A 20,556-nucleotide genomic window follows, 5' to 3' on the forward strand; every position below is an offset into this window, starting at 1 on the left:
TAAGAAGGCATGAGATATCTTATAATTTAACATCTAGGGAATGGTATGCCTTAAAGGAATTAAGTGGCAGGAATGATATTGTCATTAAGCCTTCTGACAAAGGTAATAAAAGTGTTGTGATGAATGTAATACAATATTATCAAACGTGTATGGACCATCTGGACAACAATGAGGTTTATGAAATAAGTGATATTAATAAATACAACAGAGCTGTAACAGAATTTAGGTCTCTGTTGGAGAGAAGTGTTAGATTAGGATTTTTTTCAGAAAAGGATGTTAAAGACAAATTGTATAATGAAAGAAATGAAATAGCTACTTTTTTTTGCTTGCCGAAGATTCATAAGGATATGGTCAACCCCCTGGGTAGACCTATCATTTCTGCATGTAATTATTTCCTTCATAATGTCGGTTTAGTTTTGCATAAGGTTTTGTTACCTTATGTTGTCAAGTCTCCGGTTTATATTAGGGACAGTATGGATTTTCTGAATAAAATTTCCTCTATAAAATGGAACAGAAAGATGTATTGGCTTGTAGTGGACGTAAAAAGTTTATATACTTCAATTAAACATAGGGATGGTTTGGAAGCTATAAAATTTTTCTTGAAAGATAGTCCTTTTACTCAATTTGTTTTGGATACGATTGATTTTTGTTTGAAAAATAATTATTTTCTTTTTAATGAGATATTATATAGGCAAAAACAGGGGACGGCAATGGGGGCTGCATTTGCCCCCATGTATGCAAATCTTTTCATGTCCTATTTTGAAAAAAAGTTTTTATTTGATTTAGAATTTATGAAACAAAATGTACTGTTTTATTTTCGTTACATAGACGATTTAATTTTTATTTGTGATGGTGGAATAGAATTGGTTGATAAATTTATGTTGGATTTACATAGTAATCCCTTTGGTCTGAACTTTGATGGTCTACAGAAGGGTAATAAGGTGATTTTTCTGGACCTTATTTTAGAAGGCACGGACCAAGGGAATATTTTTTCCAACATACATAGGAAGTTTTTAGATGGGAATCAATACCTTTCATGCTTCTAGTTGCCATCCTAGTCATGTTATGGAAGCCCTTCCTTATGTGGAGTTGGCTCGAGTTTCAAAATTTTGTAATGTTTATAGTAATTTGGAGAAGGAATGGTAAACAACATATAATATGTTTTTGCAGAGGGGGTATGATTCTAATACATTGACACAAGCTCTCAAAAGGGTGAGGAAAGAGAAAAGTTTAATATGGAATGATTTTTTGAGTAAAAGACATAATTTTTATCCAAGATATACTTCTGATATGAGGGACAAAGAAAGAGACTATTTTGTTTCTACTTTTAATGTCAGGAGTGAAGAAATCAGAGATGTAATAGAGTATTATTGGAAATTTTTAATAGATGATAGAATATTGGTGGATATTCTTACAAATAAACCCCTTTTTTCTTATAAAAGGGGTAGGAGTTTGAAAGATATGGTAGTACATGGAAGGTTTATAATGCCTCAGACTAGCGTGCAGAGGACATTAAATAATTTTGGCACCAAATGTTATAACAGATGTAGTATTTGTAAAAACATTGTCAGGACGTTTGATAACATCAGTGGGGTTAAATTTATCCCAAGGGAAGTTTTTACATGCAGGAGTAAGGGGGTTATTTATGCCCTTAGTTGTCCATGTGGGTTATATTATATTGGTGAGACCAAAAGAGAATTTTGAATTAGATTAACAGAACATATTAGGGACATAAAACAAAAGAGAAAATAAGTCTATTGCAACACATTTTAATACTTGTCACAAAGGTGATGTGTCTTTATTAAAAGGAACTGTTTTAGAAAGTATTAAGTGTTTATATGATGATGAAAATGTTTTGAAACAAATTATTGTACAAAGAAAGTATTTTTATTTTAAAGTATAAAACTATGGTACCTGTAGGCCTTAACAGTGAATTTAATTGGAGGTGTTTGCTTTAAGTTTTAATAGTATAATTGATTAATTATGTATTTAAGAAGAATTGATTGAATATTTGATCTATATATATGTTTGTTTTATATGCAAGTGTTTGTACTCTTGAAAGGTGGTAACACCGAGGCGCTGGAGAATAAAAGAAAGATATTTCATTTCCTTGGTTTTTGTGGTCAGAGTTGTATCGTATATATTGACTTAGGTAATGAGGTATTGTAGGTTCAGTCTTTCATGATGTCATGACAGTAGATTACAGCTTCATGAAAAATTTTAAAGAGGCCTTCCTAATTAACAAAATTAAATGCACAAGTATCCATACTTTTCATCAAAAATAGTATAAGTTGGCATTGTATGTGGTAAGGATACTATACTAATCTCTAAGGGATTGTTATTCACATTTGCTATGGAAAGTGCTGTCTGCAATAGCTGCATTTGGGCTTCCACAGGGGGTATGACTGGCATATGAGAGTTAAAGACTCTAGTGGAGGTGAGTAGTGGAAGGTGGATGGAGAGAGCAAAGATAGGGAAAGAAGGGAGGTGAATGAACATTAAGAAAACTTTGAATAAGAAGAGTAGTAGTCTGGTGATGGAGCAATTAAGGCAGTCTTGGAGGAAAGACAGCAAGGAGTGGGAAAAGGAATGAAGAGTGGACAAATGAGGGGTTTGGGAAGAAAATATGGAGGGTATGTAGATGAATTAGGAAGGCAAAACTGGAGTTTGATGCAGAGGTATGTATTTGTCACAAAACCGTCACCAGCTAGGTTAAAATAATAGTGATTACCAAGTCTCAGTTTGCAGGAGATGTTGCTTATGATTATCTGTGATGGTAATTCTGAGTGATATGGAGACTATAGGAATGGATGGAAAAATATGATAAATGGCCTGTGAGGAATATGTACTCAGAAAAGGGGTGGTTCTTTGATCCCAAACAGAGAAAGTTAGTGAGGCTTGAAGCAGAAAGGAGGCACTAGAGGTCACACACTTGATTGGGTGGGTGAAAAACTTGATAGTGCAAAGCTGGAAAGGTAACACTGCAAGTGTAAATGTGATAAGGGTCATTTATCCTAGCTGATTCAGTTATGGAGAGTAAAGATTATATCTCCTGTCACCTGCAGAGTGGGCAGCTCTGGGAAACTCGTAATATCATATGAGGAATGGCTGTGTGTCTTTGTGAAAGAAGGGCGATGGTGAGATGAGAATTTACAGGGAGCTGCAAGGGGAGGTTTCAGAGATGGAGAGACAAACAAAAAGGTAAAGTATAGGGAGGAGAAATGTAAGGAGTAGATAGACTGAGGTCTGGCTATATTATTAAATGAGTGAAAAGGAATGAAATAAAAAGTTTTACCTGTTCAAAAAAGTGTAAGCCCCTCTACAACAGTACAAGGCACTTCCGGGAAAGACAGGATGGGATAAGGTGAATGTTGGAGTTGAAGAGATGTACTCAGGAAGCATTCTTACTTAAAAGGTAAAATGTGGCTTGTAAAGGGATGCAGGAGCCTCCCAGATGGATAAACTGCTAAAGTTATAATGTGTGCTGCTTAGGAACTCTAATGTGGGATCTATTTAATTCACTCAAATACCTCCAGTTATTCTTTTCTTAACAGAGTTCCACAAAGTATAGAACTGATTTTTAATTTAAAACTTCAGTAAAACTATTTTGGGGGATATAGTATAGATTTAAATATATCCTGAGCAATCTTTGACTCAAAAATTTGGATTTCAAATCATTCACAATTGGTATACTTTTTAAGTTCTTACATTATGCCCAGTACTGCATTTGTTGTTTACCATTCCTCAACACAAGTTATCTAATGAGTAATTGTGAATGCCTACTTCTAGTTCTACAAAGTAATTTCTCTTTGTTACATCATAATGTTTTGAAAACATACACTGTTCCTGAATGCCAGTGTGTACTTCCAAAGCAATGGTGCTGCCTGTTGAAGTCAAGCGTCCCTGGATTTGAAGTGAGGAGCTCCCCTGAATGTCAACAGTGTTACTGCAGGTATTACATGGGAAAGACCAACATACAGTTAATGACTTAATATGATTTAGAACAGATTCAGTTTTACATACCTTGGACACAGACCTGGCCAATGTAGAGCAGTGAGGACATATGAAAAGAAACAAACAAAATAACTAGATGGGAATGTTATTTCCAGCATCCCGTTATACCATGTTGCCATGACTATTTAGCCCATGTCATGGAATTAGAATGTGATAAAGCAGCTTATGTGCATACTCAGAATGCAATGCATAATTGTAATTTATTCAAATTCAAGAAAGTGCAAATACGTTTTTTCCCTGCACACCATAACCCTCAACTATCCAAATTTCTGCAGAATGTCCTGACTTTTGGCTCATATTTTGGTCTGTTCCTCCTAAAATTTGTGGTTTTCTGGCAAATCACTGAGGATGCATGTCCAGAAATAATGACACGCATTTGAGTTTCAGACTTCATATCCTTCAGAAAATGCATATTAACAAAAATCCTGTTATTCTAGCAACTTTCTAAGTTGATAGGAGTAATATTTAAAATCTGTCCACATTTTCTGGGCTTTTGTCCCACCATTATTTTAGGCTTTGTTCAGATTTCTTGCACTATGAGGTTGAGAGGTATAGTGTCCGCAAAATACGTGCTTGCAAAGAGACAGACATTTGAATTACAACAGAGTAACACTCATCCACTGCATTGCACTATTGCTAATACAATTAAGCCAAATGCCAGATGTATCATAATATCAGAGCTGCACCTTGGCTGAGACAGTGAAAGCGGCTTCCCTTTCTTTTGTAGTGCCTGCCATGGGCTGTGAAGATGTCCTGCCTGCTGATGGGATTCTCTTGCTCACAGAGTTTCCTCTCTGTCACAGGGCTGTCTGGAACTGAACACTGACTTAGTGGCTCAAACAGTAAAAGTGTGAAACCTCAGTTTTCCTACTGAGTTGACTGCAGGCTTCTAAGAGGGAGGGAGAGAGCTCAGAAGGAACGAGGGCAGCTGCAGGCTAATCAAGTGCAAGCTTGAACAGGGGACATGGCCAAGGGGAGGAGGGGAGTTGTGCTTCTACGCAGGACAGACAGGACGCCTCAGAAATTAAACATTTTATAATAGTTACCTCTTAAACATGTGAAAGAGCAGTTAAAACTGGAGCATACATCTCCAATACAGTCTCTGACCTCAGCCTAAATAAACCCTTACAAACAAAAGGCGGTTTGAGCTCCCAAACCCTGTCACCAGTGTTGTGTACAAATGATCGTGCTGTTTTGGTGCATACTAAGGGTGTGCCTTGTCCAGGTGTTTACATGTTCTTGTACCACTTGACTGAGAGTCACAATTGCTATTGAGTTCAGGTACTAAGCACGCAGCTTATATGAGTTATATATATGTGCCATAATTCTTTTTAAGCACCCCAAATACATTAAAACATGAATTGGTTCGCATTGTAAGGCAAAACAAATCTAAGCTAAAATAAAGAATATTCAACTCATTCACGTTGCACCAAGACAGTGGGTCACCATAACTGAGTCTTTTGTTGGTTTTATTTTACTTATATTACACTACTACAGTGAAAATATTTGTGTGTGTACTGTATTTTGACGCCTTTTGTTCACCAGCTACTTTCCTGAAATGTTTAGAATCACCTCCTCCCCCCTAGTTTCTTAGGCAGCCTAGAGGAGTGGCCCAGAATAAATAATTCCAATCCTACCACTCTGGCATTTTATGTCAAAGTAAAACTGCATTCCCCACCCCTGCAAGCTAAGCAGCTTGTCAAGTTCTCGTGGCTTTAAATCCAGCCACTGAATAGGATGCAAGTCTGCACAGCCATTCCAAATGCGGCCCATTTAACTAGTGTTATACAACACATATGTACCTGTGTGGGTTATGAGAGATGAATCAACTACTACAGATTAATCCTGCCTGCCCTTTCAACAGCAGGCCAAACGCGGTACTCTCTCTCAATTGTACTGCGTTAGTGCCTTGAAAACCCCTACTTCAAAAGTTCTTCAATTAAAAAAAAATACCTCATTGCGGACAATTGTGACTCGCTCACACTGGAAGAGCAGGTCTCTGCACACTATGCAAAGTCGGACTAGTTTAAAATTAAATTAATAATAAAAGGTTAAGTAAACTATTTATTAAAACGTGTCACCCAACGCTCGCACCCACCAACGCGCCTAATTTAACTAGGGAGATGCTGTTGGAGGAGAATCGTTAGAAATGATGACAGCAAACTCCAATTGCATCTCCAGATGTATTAGGCACGTTTGGTGACAGCATACAATTCTTTGCAAAGAAGAGACGCACCTTCAGAAGTTGAATCTGAAAACATTTTTGGGTTTCAACTTATATTCTTTACTGCACTATGAAATGGAAAACGCACTGATAGTGGATTTTCTTTTTCATAGTGCAATAAAAAAAAATATAAGTTGAAACCGGAAAATAGATCATTTTGGTGGTATTTTTTTCCGATTTCCAAAAAAAAAATAACACATTTTAAAAGGGGGTGACGCGTGCCCCTGCACCCATGCCTAAATCCGCCACTGATAAGGATTATATTAGTATAATGTAGCTCACTATGGGGAATGTTCTTCAATTTCTCTCTAGGTTTGTAGGTTCATAAGAGGTTACTAGGCTAATAGCCATAGGGCCTTAACAAACCTAGCCATGTAATAGTCTTGTTCCCTAGTTGACTATGGTTAGATGGTCATTGTTAGCAAAGCAAATCAGTGATTAATACCGAATGCCCTGTCCAAGAGGGACATAGGTGCCACCTCGGGGTGAATTTATGATCTCCCATCCAGTTGTCAAGGTTGCATGTGAAGTGGGAGTTTATTCCAGAGGAGCAGTGATTTCTGGGAGACATATCTGTCTCTCCAACATGTTTTGTTTATGTCACAGGCTAGGTTGAGATCCCAGGAGCTTGTGACCCTTGTCCCATTTGATTTGCAGACATGCAGCATTTCCATTAGGGCAGGGTCAGAGATAGAGCTGTAGGCCAGGCTCGGGTCACCTCTCAGCATCCTGTAGGGTACAGAGACAGGGCCTTCAGTCTTTCTGTGTAGGTCATGTTATGCAGGCCCTCAGTTTTCTTGGTTAGAGACCTCTGTGGTCTCGCCAGTTGTTGCAGGTGTCAGTTGAGGTACATGCAAAAGGGACCATTGTATTTGATTACTGGTCTGATGAGGGTCGAACATAGAGGAGTTATAATATCCTTAGTCTTGCATGTGATGCCCTTATTTATTTGATGCACAGCGTAGAAGGCTTTTTTTTACCACTGTGGAGAAATGATGATCGAAGTTGAAATTGCTGTCAACCTGTGTTCCCAAGTCTGTCAGCACTGTGTTTGAGCTAAGGAGGGTGCTATCTATAATGTAATTTGCAGGGGCCACTTCTTTGCCAAAGGGAATAATGACACACTTTTTTTCTGTTTACACATACAAAGTATTAGTTTAAGGGTGTTCACACTTATGCAACCAGTTTATTGTACATTTTTTATTTTTTATATTTTTCCCCTAACAGATTTGTTTGTTTTTCAATTGAATTGCACAGGTTATAGGTCACATTAATAGTGGCAACAGTTTTGAAATTATGTATTGTGGTCTCATTTTTTTATATCACAAAAACCTGACATCTTAACAGGAGTGTATTTACTTTTTTATCCAGTGCATATATGTATATAAAATATATTTTTTTAATACTCGCTTTTTTATCGTCAAATCGTAGTGCTGTAGCACTTTATGTGTGGTCTAAACTGTAACAGTAGCTTGCTACATAGTAGCAAACAGTTTGCTGCAGTTTAAAAGCAAAGAAAAATCTTTTTTTTTTTTTTTTAGTAAAATATTAACATCATAGTGCTCCATGCAGGCAGGATGTAAACATTTGTAGCAAGCAGTTTGCTACAGTTTAAAAAAAATCATTTTTTTTAATTTAAAACATGAGTACTGAAGCACTCATGCAGGCAGGTATAATTTATAGTTTAAAAGAAGAAATGCTTTTTTTTTAATAAGATATGTTAAAGGAAGGTTGAGGACAGGGCACTGAAACAGGACCTGAAAGACTGGGACAGGAGTGTGAGAGAGTATGACATGCATCTGTTTTTACTGGTTGTGGTGGGGATGTGTTTTGATCTAACTGTAGTAAGCCAGTCATTTACAGCTTATTACAGTTAAGTTTTTTTTTTTTTTTTTTTTTGCTCTTCACTTGAAGAGCTGTGAGGGTGGGCATGGATCATAGTACTGGCCCAGAGTGCTAACTAAAACAGCTGTGCTTCTGTTTATACCTTGCTCCTTACTATGAGAAAACCATTCTATACTTTGCTACGTCTTGCTCTGATGCATATAGATTTACAGGCTCTATATTATTAGAACACCGAACGTTCAAAATTTCAAGTGTTCTAATATTGACCCGTTTTCAGCGAACGCTGAAAATGTTGAAGAAACAGAAAACCAAATTTATTCCTAGGGAAAGAATTTGGTTGTCTGTGTCTGTTGCTTCAGTGTTTTCAGCGCTGTGGTGGAAAGTGTGCGATTGTGTGGATGTGAGGGTTAGGGCAGGGTAGGTGAGTTAGGGTTAGGGCGCGGGTGAGGTGACTGTGCGATAGTGACGGACCTTAAGGTTAGGGTTTGGGTTAAGGTAAGTGGATAGTTAGTAGTGTATGTATAGTTTAGTGTAGGGTTAGGTGTAAGAGTTTAGGTGTATGTGTGTGGATTGCTGTTTGTTTGGTGTGCTTGTGTTGTGTGTATGTGTTTTGGAACAACAAATGTTTTCCCTAGGAAAAAATTTGCTGTTCTGTATGTTCGATGTTTTAAATTTTCGATTCATAGGGTTCGATATTAGAACACTCGAAATTTTGAATGTTCAGTGTTCTAATATAGACTCTATTTACACTGCACCCATGTGTTCCCTCTAATCTACATTCCATCGCTAATATTTGATAGTAGACAGAGCCATATATCTCAACTGTCCAGAACTTTGCAGTGTGTCTACATTTTTGCCTCATATTTTTGATCTATTCATTATAAAATTTGTGGTTTTTCAGGCCAGATGTTTAGGATTGAAATCACTATATGACACACAGACTTAAATGCATTGGAGTCATTCTCAATTCAACCCAACATCATACTCAAGGGTGACTTCAACTATCCCACTATAAACTGGGAGTCATACACAAACCTAAACTTGCAAAATCAACGATTCCTAGACTTTGTCAGCATGAATGCTCTGGACCAACTAGTCCATATTCCCATCTGGGATGCCAGCATCCTTGACCTTGTCCTCCCTCTCGTGGGGAACATTGCACTTTCTGAAGGTAATGTCTCAGTGGTCAGTTTGGACCATAGAACTGTCACCTTCAAAATAAAAATAAAGCCTAGAGCACCAGCTAACACTGGAACATTTATGAATTATTCTAAGGCATTTTTCCTACTTATAAGTTACATCCTGTCAAAATTTCAATCCCCCAAATAACAACTATAAACCGAATAAACAGGTGGTATTTTAGTGCTCAGAACCACTAGTAAACAAAAAAGCCAGCACTAAAGTTGCGAGTCCGAAGTGCACTTTTATTAACATAAAATAACATAAAAATTTCAATCCCCCCCAAACTTGGGGAACACTGCTGCATATGAAGAGTCATTCAAAAAACCATATAGAATAATGTGTACAGCAGCAGAGAATCCGAAATACCTACCAGGACAAACTCAAAAATCAAGCCTTCCTGGTAGAATCCCAACATAAATAGGATGTATAGCAAAAGAAAGAAAACCATGTCCAAGAAGGGCAATTCCCAGCAAGGTAAGAATTCCCTCATCAAACTAAATAAGCAACTCAGGGAACTAATTAAGTCTACCAAACCCAAATATGAAGTAAAAGTAGGCTAAAGACAATCAAAGTCATTCTTCAGCTATATCCACAAACTCAAGGGCAATATGCAATAATGTGCAGAACTAATTGTAAATGGAGTCACTTATACTAAGCCAAATGATATAACAAATCTACTAGCTGATAAATTCAGTTTAAATTTCACTTCACTTTCAATCCCTGACACCCCTCAAGAAATGTCCTCATCCATAACTCCTCCAACTATCACTAGGGAACATGTCCTAAATGCTCTCTCCAGGGGCAAAAACACTGCGTTGATGAGACTTGATAATATCTCCGGATACCTCTGTAACAGTATGAAATATGTACTGTTGAGACCACTATAATCACTGTTTAACCATAGCCCTCAGACAGACTTTTCAGGATGAATGGAGAACTGCAACATTTATCGTTCTGCTTGGGAACGGGTCATTCACAGACTGGGAAACTATCAACCCATAAGTCTAACTACTGCTATGTAAGTAATAATCATGGATATGATAAATGATGACATGGGAAACCTTCATACATTGAATTCAACTCAATATGGTTTTGTTTAAGGCAAGTAACACCTACTCAACTTGATGGACTTCTTCAAGAAGGTTACCAAAGAGATGGAGAAGGACAGAGTGGTGCATATTGCCAATCTTAACATTACCAAGGCTTTCAATACAATATCCCACTCAGGCATTGCAGACAAGCTCACTAAATTGGGTATAAGCCCTTACATTACCCACTGGATATCCAGCTGGCTTACAGATGTGATTCAAAAAGACAAGATAGGGGTACTTACCTCCACAATAAGATGGACACTAGCAGTGTACCTCAGGGATCAGTCCTGGGGCCACTCCTATTTGGCATCTACTTCTTTGAAGTCAAGGCTAGTTTAAAAGGCATCTTTGTGACCAAGTGCACAGATGTTTGCAAACTAGGTGCAGGCAGTGAATCCACCATCACACAAATACTCTTCAGGAAAGCTTGACACAGATTAATAACTGGTGTGAGAGTCACAGTTATCATCTGCAACATGAATAAGACAGCTGAAGGTACAGATATATTAACTCTTCTATGGAACACATTTCCCATCCACGTGAAACAGAGTTCTTCACTGTTCTTATTCAAGCACAACTTAGATCCATGGATGAGGAATTGTAAATTTACCCCTGATCTGGCACTTGTGTCTCGATTAGAGAGAGAGAAAGTGTGTAAATACTGCCCAAGCTATATATCCACAAGAAGAGCATAATTGTGTCTCCCAGTAAACTGCTATCCCTGCAAATTGCTACATTGATTATACATCCCCTAAGAGTAGACACAGTTGTCAGGCATTTGGGTACACATATAGACAGTAATTTGGCCTTTGACCATCATGTGTCTGCAGCAGTATGAAAATCATTCTGTGTTGCACAACTTATAAGCAAGAGTATAGCATCTAGATCCAAAGATGTCGGTGTTCCATTGTACTCAGCCGTCATTAGATCAGTCATTGAGTACAATGCCCCCATTGCTATGTACCTAACCAAGCATATACAATAACTGTTGGGTCCACAGAGGTACACACAGAAATAATACATGGTATACAAAACAACTCCTATGTGGACCACCTCAAAATCATATCCTTGTACTGCGTCTCCTATAGGCTACTTAGAGGTGACATATGCCTGGCTTACAAAGCATCCTCTGATCCAGCCTTAATAGACCTGTTGCACATATGCAAAACAAAGGGCATCACAAACACCAAATCCAGGGACCTAAACCTCATCTGCAACATGAATAAGACACCTGAGGGTACAGGTATTTTAACTCTTCTATGGAACACATTTCTCATCCACGTGAATCAGAGTTCTTCACTGTTCTTATTCAAGCACAACTTGGATCCATAGATGAGGAATTGTAAATTTACCCCTGAAACTGACACTTGTGTCTCTATTAGAGAGAGAGAAAGTGTGTAGATACTGCCCAAGCTATATATCCACAACACAAACATAAGGGACCAAAACCTGTCCAGTACTTCTGGGAACCATGGCAGGGCTTAAAAAAGGCCCTTTGGTGGTGTTAGCCTACTATTCTGCTATGATCCTGTGATGAGGAATATCTGTTTTAGAAATTGTTGCGGATTTACCTAATAATTTTATACAGGAAATATCAGACCATTACTTTGCAGCTCCTTGACAGACTGCTTCTCACTTAGCAGATGATACTGTACCAGCAAACGGTTATTTATGCTGAAGTTGTAGCATGGTCAAGGAATTTTAACAGTCACTATTACCTGTCCTGCAGAATGACAGCCACCAAACCAATTTTTCTCTACCCTAACACTAGGTAGACGGGATGGAGGAAAAGAGAGTCAGTGGCTGAACAGAAAGCTTACATGGTTGCTTCTAGTATAGTGTATTCATTTCATATGGGTGTTTCTGTATTTGAGCCTGAGTGATGTCATCCTCCTTCCTGAAAAGGCCTAAGAGTTCAGGAGTTTGTCTTCATTAGCAGTACATCTTGGGTTAATGGCGGTTACTTTGTTCAGTATCCCTTCATATCCAGCCGCCTCAGTAAAACGTTCTCTTGACACTGATTTCATACATTTGCTCAGATCTGCTTTTGATGTTAGACTCACTTACTTGGCTGGTGAGTGGTGACCCCCAACCTGAAGACCTGCTTCCTGTTTCTTATACTGCATGTTTGTTAGGTGATAAGGAGCTTCCTTCATGTCTACCCTCCTCCAGAGCTGTCTTTTTTTTTTTCAACAAACATCTTTATTAAATTATCAAATATGACATAGGCAGTCTTACATTTATATAAATGAAAAACAAACAAAAAATGACACCACTTTAGTTGCAAACATTAAACATCACAGACACCATTGAAACAACTGTAGTTGCAAACATTATACATCACTTATAATCCATCCAGTCATTGTCAGTTAAGCATTATATGGCCCCTTCAAATCCTGCCCCTTGAATCCCATTCCTGCTCTGCATATATTGTTCTCACAATTCCCATTTTTTCTATGTAGTTTGCTCCTTCCCTTTTCTAAAGATCCCAGTTTCAGTTGTTTTATCTCTTTTACTATATTCACTACTTCTAGTAAAGTTGGTCTAGACTTTGATTTCCATTTTCCAGTAATTGGCTTTTTGGCAGCCACTGCAATTAGATTCATCAAGGTTTTACTGTGTCCAGGCAATTCCGATTCTGTATCATAGCTCAAAAAGAAATCATCTCCACAGTCAATCCAATCTGATCACCCAGCATCTCTGACAGAGTGGTCTGCCGGGAATCCCTAAAGTCTGCCAGCTCCTTACACTTCCAAAACATATGTTCCCAGCCACCACTTTCTTGCCTGTCACACCAACAATATTTACTATCCACTTGAGGAAAACCTCTTTGGAGTCTTCTTGGTGTAAAAATACATATGTAAACACTTCCAGGCAAAGATCCTTATTCTCCTAGACTTTGTTGCATATTTGGGAGATATACCTACATCCCCATTGTCTCTTTGTAAACTGCTTATCCAGTCTCTTTTCCCAATTCTGTCTAAGCTCCGCTGATTTATTCTTATAATTCTCATGCAATATTTTATATGTTTTACTAATTATTCCTTTTTTAACAACAGCTTCTGTTCTAGATTCTGTTAAACACTCTACCACTGCTGCTATTTCATTTAGGACCCCCCTATTTCTTTCTGTTTGCCTATACTCCAATATCAATCCTTGATAGGGAAGGCAATCTCTAACCTGCAGTCCAAATAAATTCTTGGCCTCATCCCATCCTATTATCTTTCCCTTTCTAGTTATTTACTCCCAATACCTTGGTTCCTTGGCCAGTTTTCTCCAATAAATTCCAGCCCCCTCTTGCCTATTATCTGTATCCCTAACCACAGTCATCTCTATTGGCAAAATCTCTTTTCTCCATTCTTGTGCTGGTTTAGTTCTTGGCATACTTCCTGCTATTTTATGAATATAATACTTTGTATGACTTTTGTTGTTCTCCTTAAGAGTCTGCATCCAAAATCCCAATCTCTCCGTATTTCTTAAGCTTCCTTCCTGAATCACCATCACTCCTTTCCACTTTGAATTATAGTTTTCTGCTTGTGCTATGTATAAGAGCCTTAACTGTGTTGCTCTAAAATACCCAATCAAACTGGGTAATCCTAGACCTTGTTGTTGTATTGGAAGAATCAGCTTATTCTACTTGAATCTTGCTGTCTTCCCTTCCCAGGTAAAATCTTTCAACTCTTTTTTTAATTGCTATCTACAGCTTCTCCTCCAGTTGATAAAAATCTGCCTAACCTGTGTATTTTAATTGCTTGTATCTTAGTATCCATATCCATATAACAAAACTTCCAGTTTCTCAATTTTTGTATTGCATTCTGTCTAGTCTCTTCCCACATACCCCTAGCTGCCACAACAGAGTCATTTGTAATTCATACTCCTAAATATTTCATTTTATCATGTCTTCATAAATATGGATATTGTTGGACCAATTCATGTGTGGAAACATAACTTACCACTACTGCCTTTGTTTTAGCTTCATTCATTTTGTATCCTGAGAAGATATGAAACCGTCTTAAAATGTTCCACAACACTGTAATGCCCCTTTCTGGTTTTGCCATATATAAAATAATATCATCTGCAAATAGACACAGCTTTTCCTGATTGCCATGCCAATTATATCCTTGAATTTCTGAGTCCCTTATTTTCTTTGCCAGTGGTTCTAAATATAATGCAAACAACAAGGGGGGGAAGCAGACAACCCTGCCTGGTTCCTCTACTCAAGCAGAAGTTATCAGAGAGGACCCCAACCACTTTAAGTTTCGCCTCCCACTTTCCTCGTATATACTTCTAATCAACGTTATAATTGTGTCAGGGAAAGCAAATGTTTCCATTGCCCTGCTCATGAAGTCCCAGTTTACTCTGTCAGAAGCTTTCCCTGCATCAAGACCTACGAATAACAGTGGTATTTTATTACATTCTGCTTCCTCCTGGATCATCAATGTTCTGTTAATATTGTAAAATATTTGCCTCCCCTCCACAAAACCACACTGATCCATATATATATATATCAATTTTTTATCACTTTTGCCATTCTTTTAGTCATTATAGACATAAACACTTTATAATCATGGTTTAGCATTGAAATGGGCCTGTATGCCGCTGGATCTGATGGATCTTTACCCTCCTTACGTATTACCATTACACCACCTTCTTCCAGGATGCTGGTACTTCTCCTCCTCTTAAAATACTGGTAAACAAAACCTTCCAGATCTTTATCAGTTTTTCCCTCCTAGCTTCCATCTATTCCTGGGGACTTTCCTGTCGATTGGTTGTACATCGCCATTTTATCTCATCTCTTCCTATCATAACTGTTAGTAACAGAGCCTCATCTACCTCTAACCTTGACATATATTTAATTCTTCCATAAACATTTCCATTTGTACCTTTTCTTGATTTCCATACTTCTCTACTTTATGCAAACTTTCATAAAATTTCTGAAATATTTCTAATACTTCTACAGTATCTCTTGTTATCTACCTTGTTATAGGCTCCCTACGCTTGGTGATAGCCCTTTCAAATTTCTGTTGCCTGAGTTGTTCTGCTAAAAGTTTTTGTGCTCTAGAATTATTATCAAAAACAGTTGCTTAACAGCATTCTTTGTAAACTCATGCATATTGTCCAGGTAATCCTTTATTTTCTGTTTAGCATTCTGCAGTTGCTCCTTTTCTTGTTCTGAGAGATTCCCCTTATTTTGCAATACTTTTGTCAGTCCCTCTAAACAATTCTTGTTACTTCTTAACCATATCTCCCTTTCTTTTATTTCCACCCTAGCTTTAAACTCCAGTTTAACCATAGCTTTATTTTCTGACGAAATTTTTATCTTCTCTAGTAGCTCCTGAATGAATTCCGAAACCCCTTCCTTAAATTCCTCTCTTTTGAACCGATAGGTGGAAAAGCGCCAGGGTCTCATTTTTATTTCATTACCTTGCATTTTTATTTTAGTTATCATTGGCACGTGATCTGAAATATTTATTGGGTGCATTTCAAGACCTTCAATTAAATGTTCCTGTGAGATATAAAAATCTATCTAGCCTAGCCCAGTTTTTGTTTCTCTGTGAATAATATGTAAATTTACTCCCACCTCCTAGCACTGAATTCACATCTTCCATGCCAAACATTTTCATAAATTTCTTCAAAAATCTATCCTCCTTTGTTATATTTTCTCTTGTAGGCAACACAGACACGTCTTCACTGTTGCAAACCATGCTCCAGTCTCCACCTATAAGTAATATTCCTTGCTGAAAGCTGATTATTTCTCCCAGAATTTTCTTAAGCTTCATTATAGCAGTTTTATGGGGGATGTAAATGCATACCAGTGTAGTCCTCCTCCCTAGCCAGTAGCCCCTTAGTACTATGTATCTTCCATTATTATCTTGTTTTCCTTTTCTATCACTATTGGAGCTCCTGCTGCAATGAATACAATTAATATAAGTACTCCTCTTTTCCTTTGCCCCAGATATTCCTCTGAATAACCATCCTGAAAACCTTTCTTTGTCAAATTCACATGTTCAGTTCTATCCAGGTGCGTCTCCTGTAGCATAGCTATTTGCACTCTACATTTTGAAAGACGTTACAGAAGTCATCATTTTCTTATATAGTTATTATTAACACCTTTTTATGTATAACTGCTTTTTTATTAAATGTCTAGTTCCAACTTTTATCTTTCATGTATATACTGTTCAGCAGGTTGGTCTTTTATACAGCCATTTCCTGTCATATCCACATCTTACATAACAGAGCTGACTGTCTTGATCCAAGACCACTGGAGTTTGATACAGAAGCCTCTGCATATCAACCATCTTTATTTCCATGTTGTATCTCAAGCATGTGGTATGATACAGACCTCAGTTAATTCACTATCAGGGTGCATGTTTAGCCATCTTGGCATACTGTTACTTGGTAAAGAATGGATGTCAGTGCTGCCTGATGAAACAATTTCTGACACATATCTTTCATCTCCATTCTCAGGTGAAGAATCTGCCACTGCCTTGGGGTTTGAACATATGGAAAAACATGCTGTAATGTTTGCTTGTTAATCTTGTTTGGACATGAAATCTCTGTCCTGGAAGACAGCCTTTTTTGTTAGCCATCGTCTTCATTCGACAGATCTCAAAACCAGGGAGTCTGAGCTTGTTTTTTGCAAAGACCAGATGTCACCCAGGATGAAACCAAACTACCTTCCTGGGGAATGTTTGAAGTATCAGTTAGCTAGTCTGTTCATCTTCAGGGTTTCTTTCCAGATATACAAAATGGGGCAGAAAAATATATTGTCTATATTTTGGATGTCCACCTGCAGTTATTGTTTTATTCCCATAAGGTCTGCTTTGGAAGATGGATAATCTCTTCATCTCCTTTGCTTTTTTGAAAGATGAGTTCATAATTGATGAGCAGATCTTAGGTAGACATATTGACAGCTGCATGCTGTTTTGCCACTAACAGGCTAACAGGCTAATTAGCCATTATATTAGAGTAGCAGTCCGTCAGAGATGGCAGTCTGCTGTTCTTCCTTATTTCAAGAAATGTGCCCCCCAGCAAACAATTTCCATGGTCAACTGTCTTTCAGTGCATACCTTCATTAGGCATTAGGCTCTGGAGCTCCATTTTAGGAGCACAGCATCAATGGCTGAAGCCATTCTGTTGTTGTTAAAGCTCCAGTCTTCCCTCCTGGTGGGGATTCGGGATACTGCTTGGGATTTACTCCCACTGCTCCACTTGCTGTATGGTGTCTCACAAAGTAAAATATTCTCCTGTCATCTGACACAGCAGTGCTATAAAAACTGAAGAAGCCCATAGGCTGAACCCAGTCTTTTTTACCACTATTTTTGTTGGTAAAAGAATAAACACTCTGTTTCTTTACCTGTTTGTGCTGGATTTCTTTGTTTAGATTTGGCAATTTTTCCCTGCAAGAAGTAAGATGGTGTTGTCCTCCGCATTATTCATTTGTTATGACCATGAATTATTTTCATCTTCTAACCCCACATCCCCACCTCATGTTTAGAAAACCCTTACCACTGTACCACAGTAGCAGGTCTTTCTAATTATATGAAGTTCAAGTTTATAATTTAACAAACTTGGCAGTATGTTTTATTGCAGATATAACCCTTCTTGATTGAGGTAAGTGTAAAAAAAATGGGCATTCTGGAAGCATGCAAGCCCTTTAATTCAGGAGCAGGAACAATAGCTTTGGCCAAAGGGGGTAGTGCACTTCAAGCATGGCACCTTAAGATTTAGAATGAGTAGCTTAATGTGAGGACTAAGTGAGGATGAAGACAGTTGTCCCACCCACTGTGCATGGCCATCTCAAAGGTCAGCTGATACTGATATAGTAAGTACTCCATTATGTCTTGCATGTGTTGGTAAAGCTGCCCTATAAATTGGAATTCAGTTCAGCAACAGAACAGCTGTGGTGCTTAGTAAAGCATCATATCTTTCTACTATGTAAAACACTTCCAAACTAAAACAGGTACCTGTAATGCTCAAAGTGGTGAAATGAACTATAATTTAATATTTGTTTTCATTTATTTGCAGTTTATGTCTGACCTGCGGAAACATCCTGAACTGCTGAATACAAGTGATAGTGAAATGGTCCGAAACTTTGTTGAAAGCAACTTCACTATGCCAAACTCCACAACCTTGCTACAGCAACTGGGCACAATTGACAATGCTGCCTGTGGATGGATACAGTTCATGTCCAAGGTAAGGCAATTCAGACTAAACTAAGAGTGAAAATATTTTTCAAGTTTGTGAGGGAGGACACATAGTGGCCATGTCCTAATGAACAGAGGTGCTAATTAATTGATCTCATACTCTCATTGTGGGTATTGTATCTCCGAAAGGCCATCCAGTGTATGTACACCTGGTTTTAGTTTGTATATTTTGGAACAAAACATAATCTGCCTATCTGTCTATTTTAAACAAAGTAATGCTTCATTTCTTAAAAATATATACTTAAGTAAAAGGCCCATGGCAACCCTGCATAAAATGCTGCAGCTTACTCTTCATTGGCTTTTCCCATGATTTTTTTGGAAAGCAGTGAGAACGCACATATTATATGATGTAGTGGAGTGTTGTAAAACTTATTACTATAGCTGCTTTATAGATAACAGAGTTCAAAAACATATTCTAGCAACTATATTACTACATAAAAGCAATATTTAAAATGTATCCCAAGTTTTAGATTTTTGTCCCACTTTATTTTCTGGCTTTGTCCTTGATTCTTGTACTAAGAGGTTGAATGGTATTGTATTTTATCACAGTCAAATGAGGTGTACATGACAAAGTTGACTCTAACTGCTGGGTGGGGGTGTTTATGGGTGAAAGTAACTTTTCCTGTGGTTGTTTTCTTAGTTAACCATCTTTTAAAGACAGATGTGCATTTATCTAAAGTAACATGGAGTACTTAAGGCTACTATTTATATGAAACAAAGCTTGAAACTACATAGCTCTCATCTCTTCCTGACTTTACATCATATGTTTGGTCTGTTCTTCAGAAAATTTGATTTCTGGAAAATCATTCAGAATTTCAGTCAATAAATAAAGACAAACATTTTAGATATTTGAGTTTCATGCTTCCTATTCTTCAGAAAATAAATGTGAATACAAAAACTGTAATTTTAGCAACTTGCTAAGTATAAAAGAGCAATATTTAAAAGCTCTCTGTGATTCTGGACCTTTGTCCCTCATTGCTTTTTCAGTTTACCCCTGATTATTTCAATTTACCCCTGATTATTGTACTAAGACATTGAATGGTACTATTTTTACCACAGTCAGATGAGCTGCACATGGTAAAGTGGTTGTAACTGCTGGTGTTGTCTCTCTGTTGTTGAAAGCAAATTACCTTAGTATTTACTCATTTTATTTTCATTTTAAGTATTCTGGCTTTGCATTTGTATGAAGTAAGTTGGAATACTTGAGGTGTTGTGCATTTGTGTGAAACACATTAGAAATGCCTTATTAAGTCGTTACATTGCTTAATTATTTTTACCACAATCAAACATCTGGGGTGTACAGAGTTAACAAGAGGATGATAATTGCTAAGTACAAGGCTGTCTGTGGATTGCTGACCCTGGCTGACATAATCAAGTAAAACGGTCATTAGTCTGCCTTTGCAAGATCAGTGTGAATTTTAGTAAAACAGGGTGGAATACTTTACTGTGGCCATTTTTTTATCACAATCAGGCATTTGTTATGCACACAGTCAAATGGCTGTTCTTGATGATTATATACATTGGTGGATTGTAATAGCAGTTCATATGGTCTTAAATCATGAATGTGAATCCAAAAGAACATGAGCATTTATGAGTGGTCCAAAATATGTTTATGTGGGAGTTTTGGGCTGATAATTGGGAGATTTTCAAAGACCCAAGATACACTTAATCTGCCATTCCCTGTTAGCCTGATGCTTCAACATGAGATGTCTTTCGGTGTCTTATTTAGGCTTAGCAGTGATATATGGAGTGGTACAATGAAGACATACTTTAGGGTATCATCAGTATAAAGTTGTGACATCTCTTGTCACTTCAGTAACATATAAGAGTAATATCAATTAATTTCAAAGTAGTGAATTATGCTGAATTTTCATATCTCTACTGGCATACCAGTGGTTCTGCACCTAAGCCATAGGCTTATATTGTGATGCCTTAGTTACACAGAATGCAGGAATAAGGTATGTCATAGCTTTCTAGCCTCCCCCATAAGTTA

At 37.6% G+C, this 20,556-nt stretch overlaps 1 protein-coding gene across 1 annotated transcript in view; it reads left to right on the forward strand.

Annotated features, from left to right (window-relative positions):
* The window catches only part of ABCA2 (ATP binding cassette subfamily A member 2), a gene marked incomplete in the record, with an annotated part of 2,505,641 nt that overhangs the window by 1,357,347 nt on the left and 1,127,738 nt on the right, over positions 1-20,556 (forward strand). Inside the window, 1 exon segment of the mRNA XM_044058216.1 lies at positions 18,385-18,552. Within this exon segment, the coding sequence (XP_043914151.1) occupies positions 18,385-18,552 (168 nt within the window).

This window comes from Protopterus annectens, chromosome 16.part0 (genome assembly GCF_019279795.1).
Source record: "Protopterus annectens isolate FY-2018-M chromosome 16.part0, PAN1.0, whole genome shotgun sequence".
Classification (NCBI taxonomy): domain Eukaryota; kingdom Metazoa; phylum Chordata; order Ceratodontiformes; family Protopteridae; genus Protopterus; species Protopterus annectens.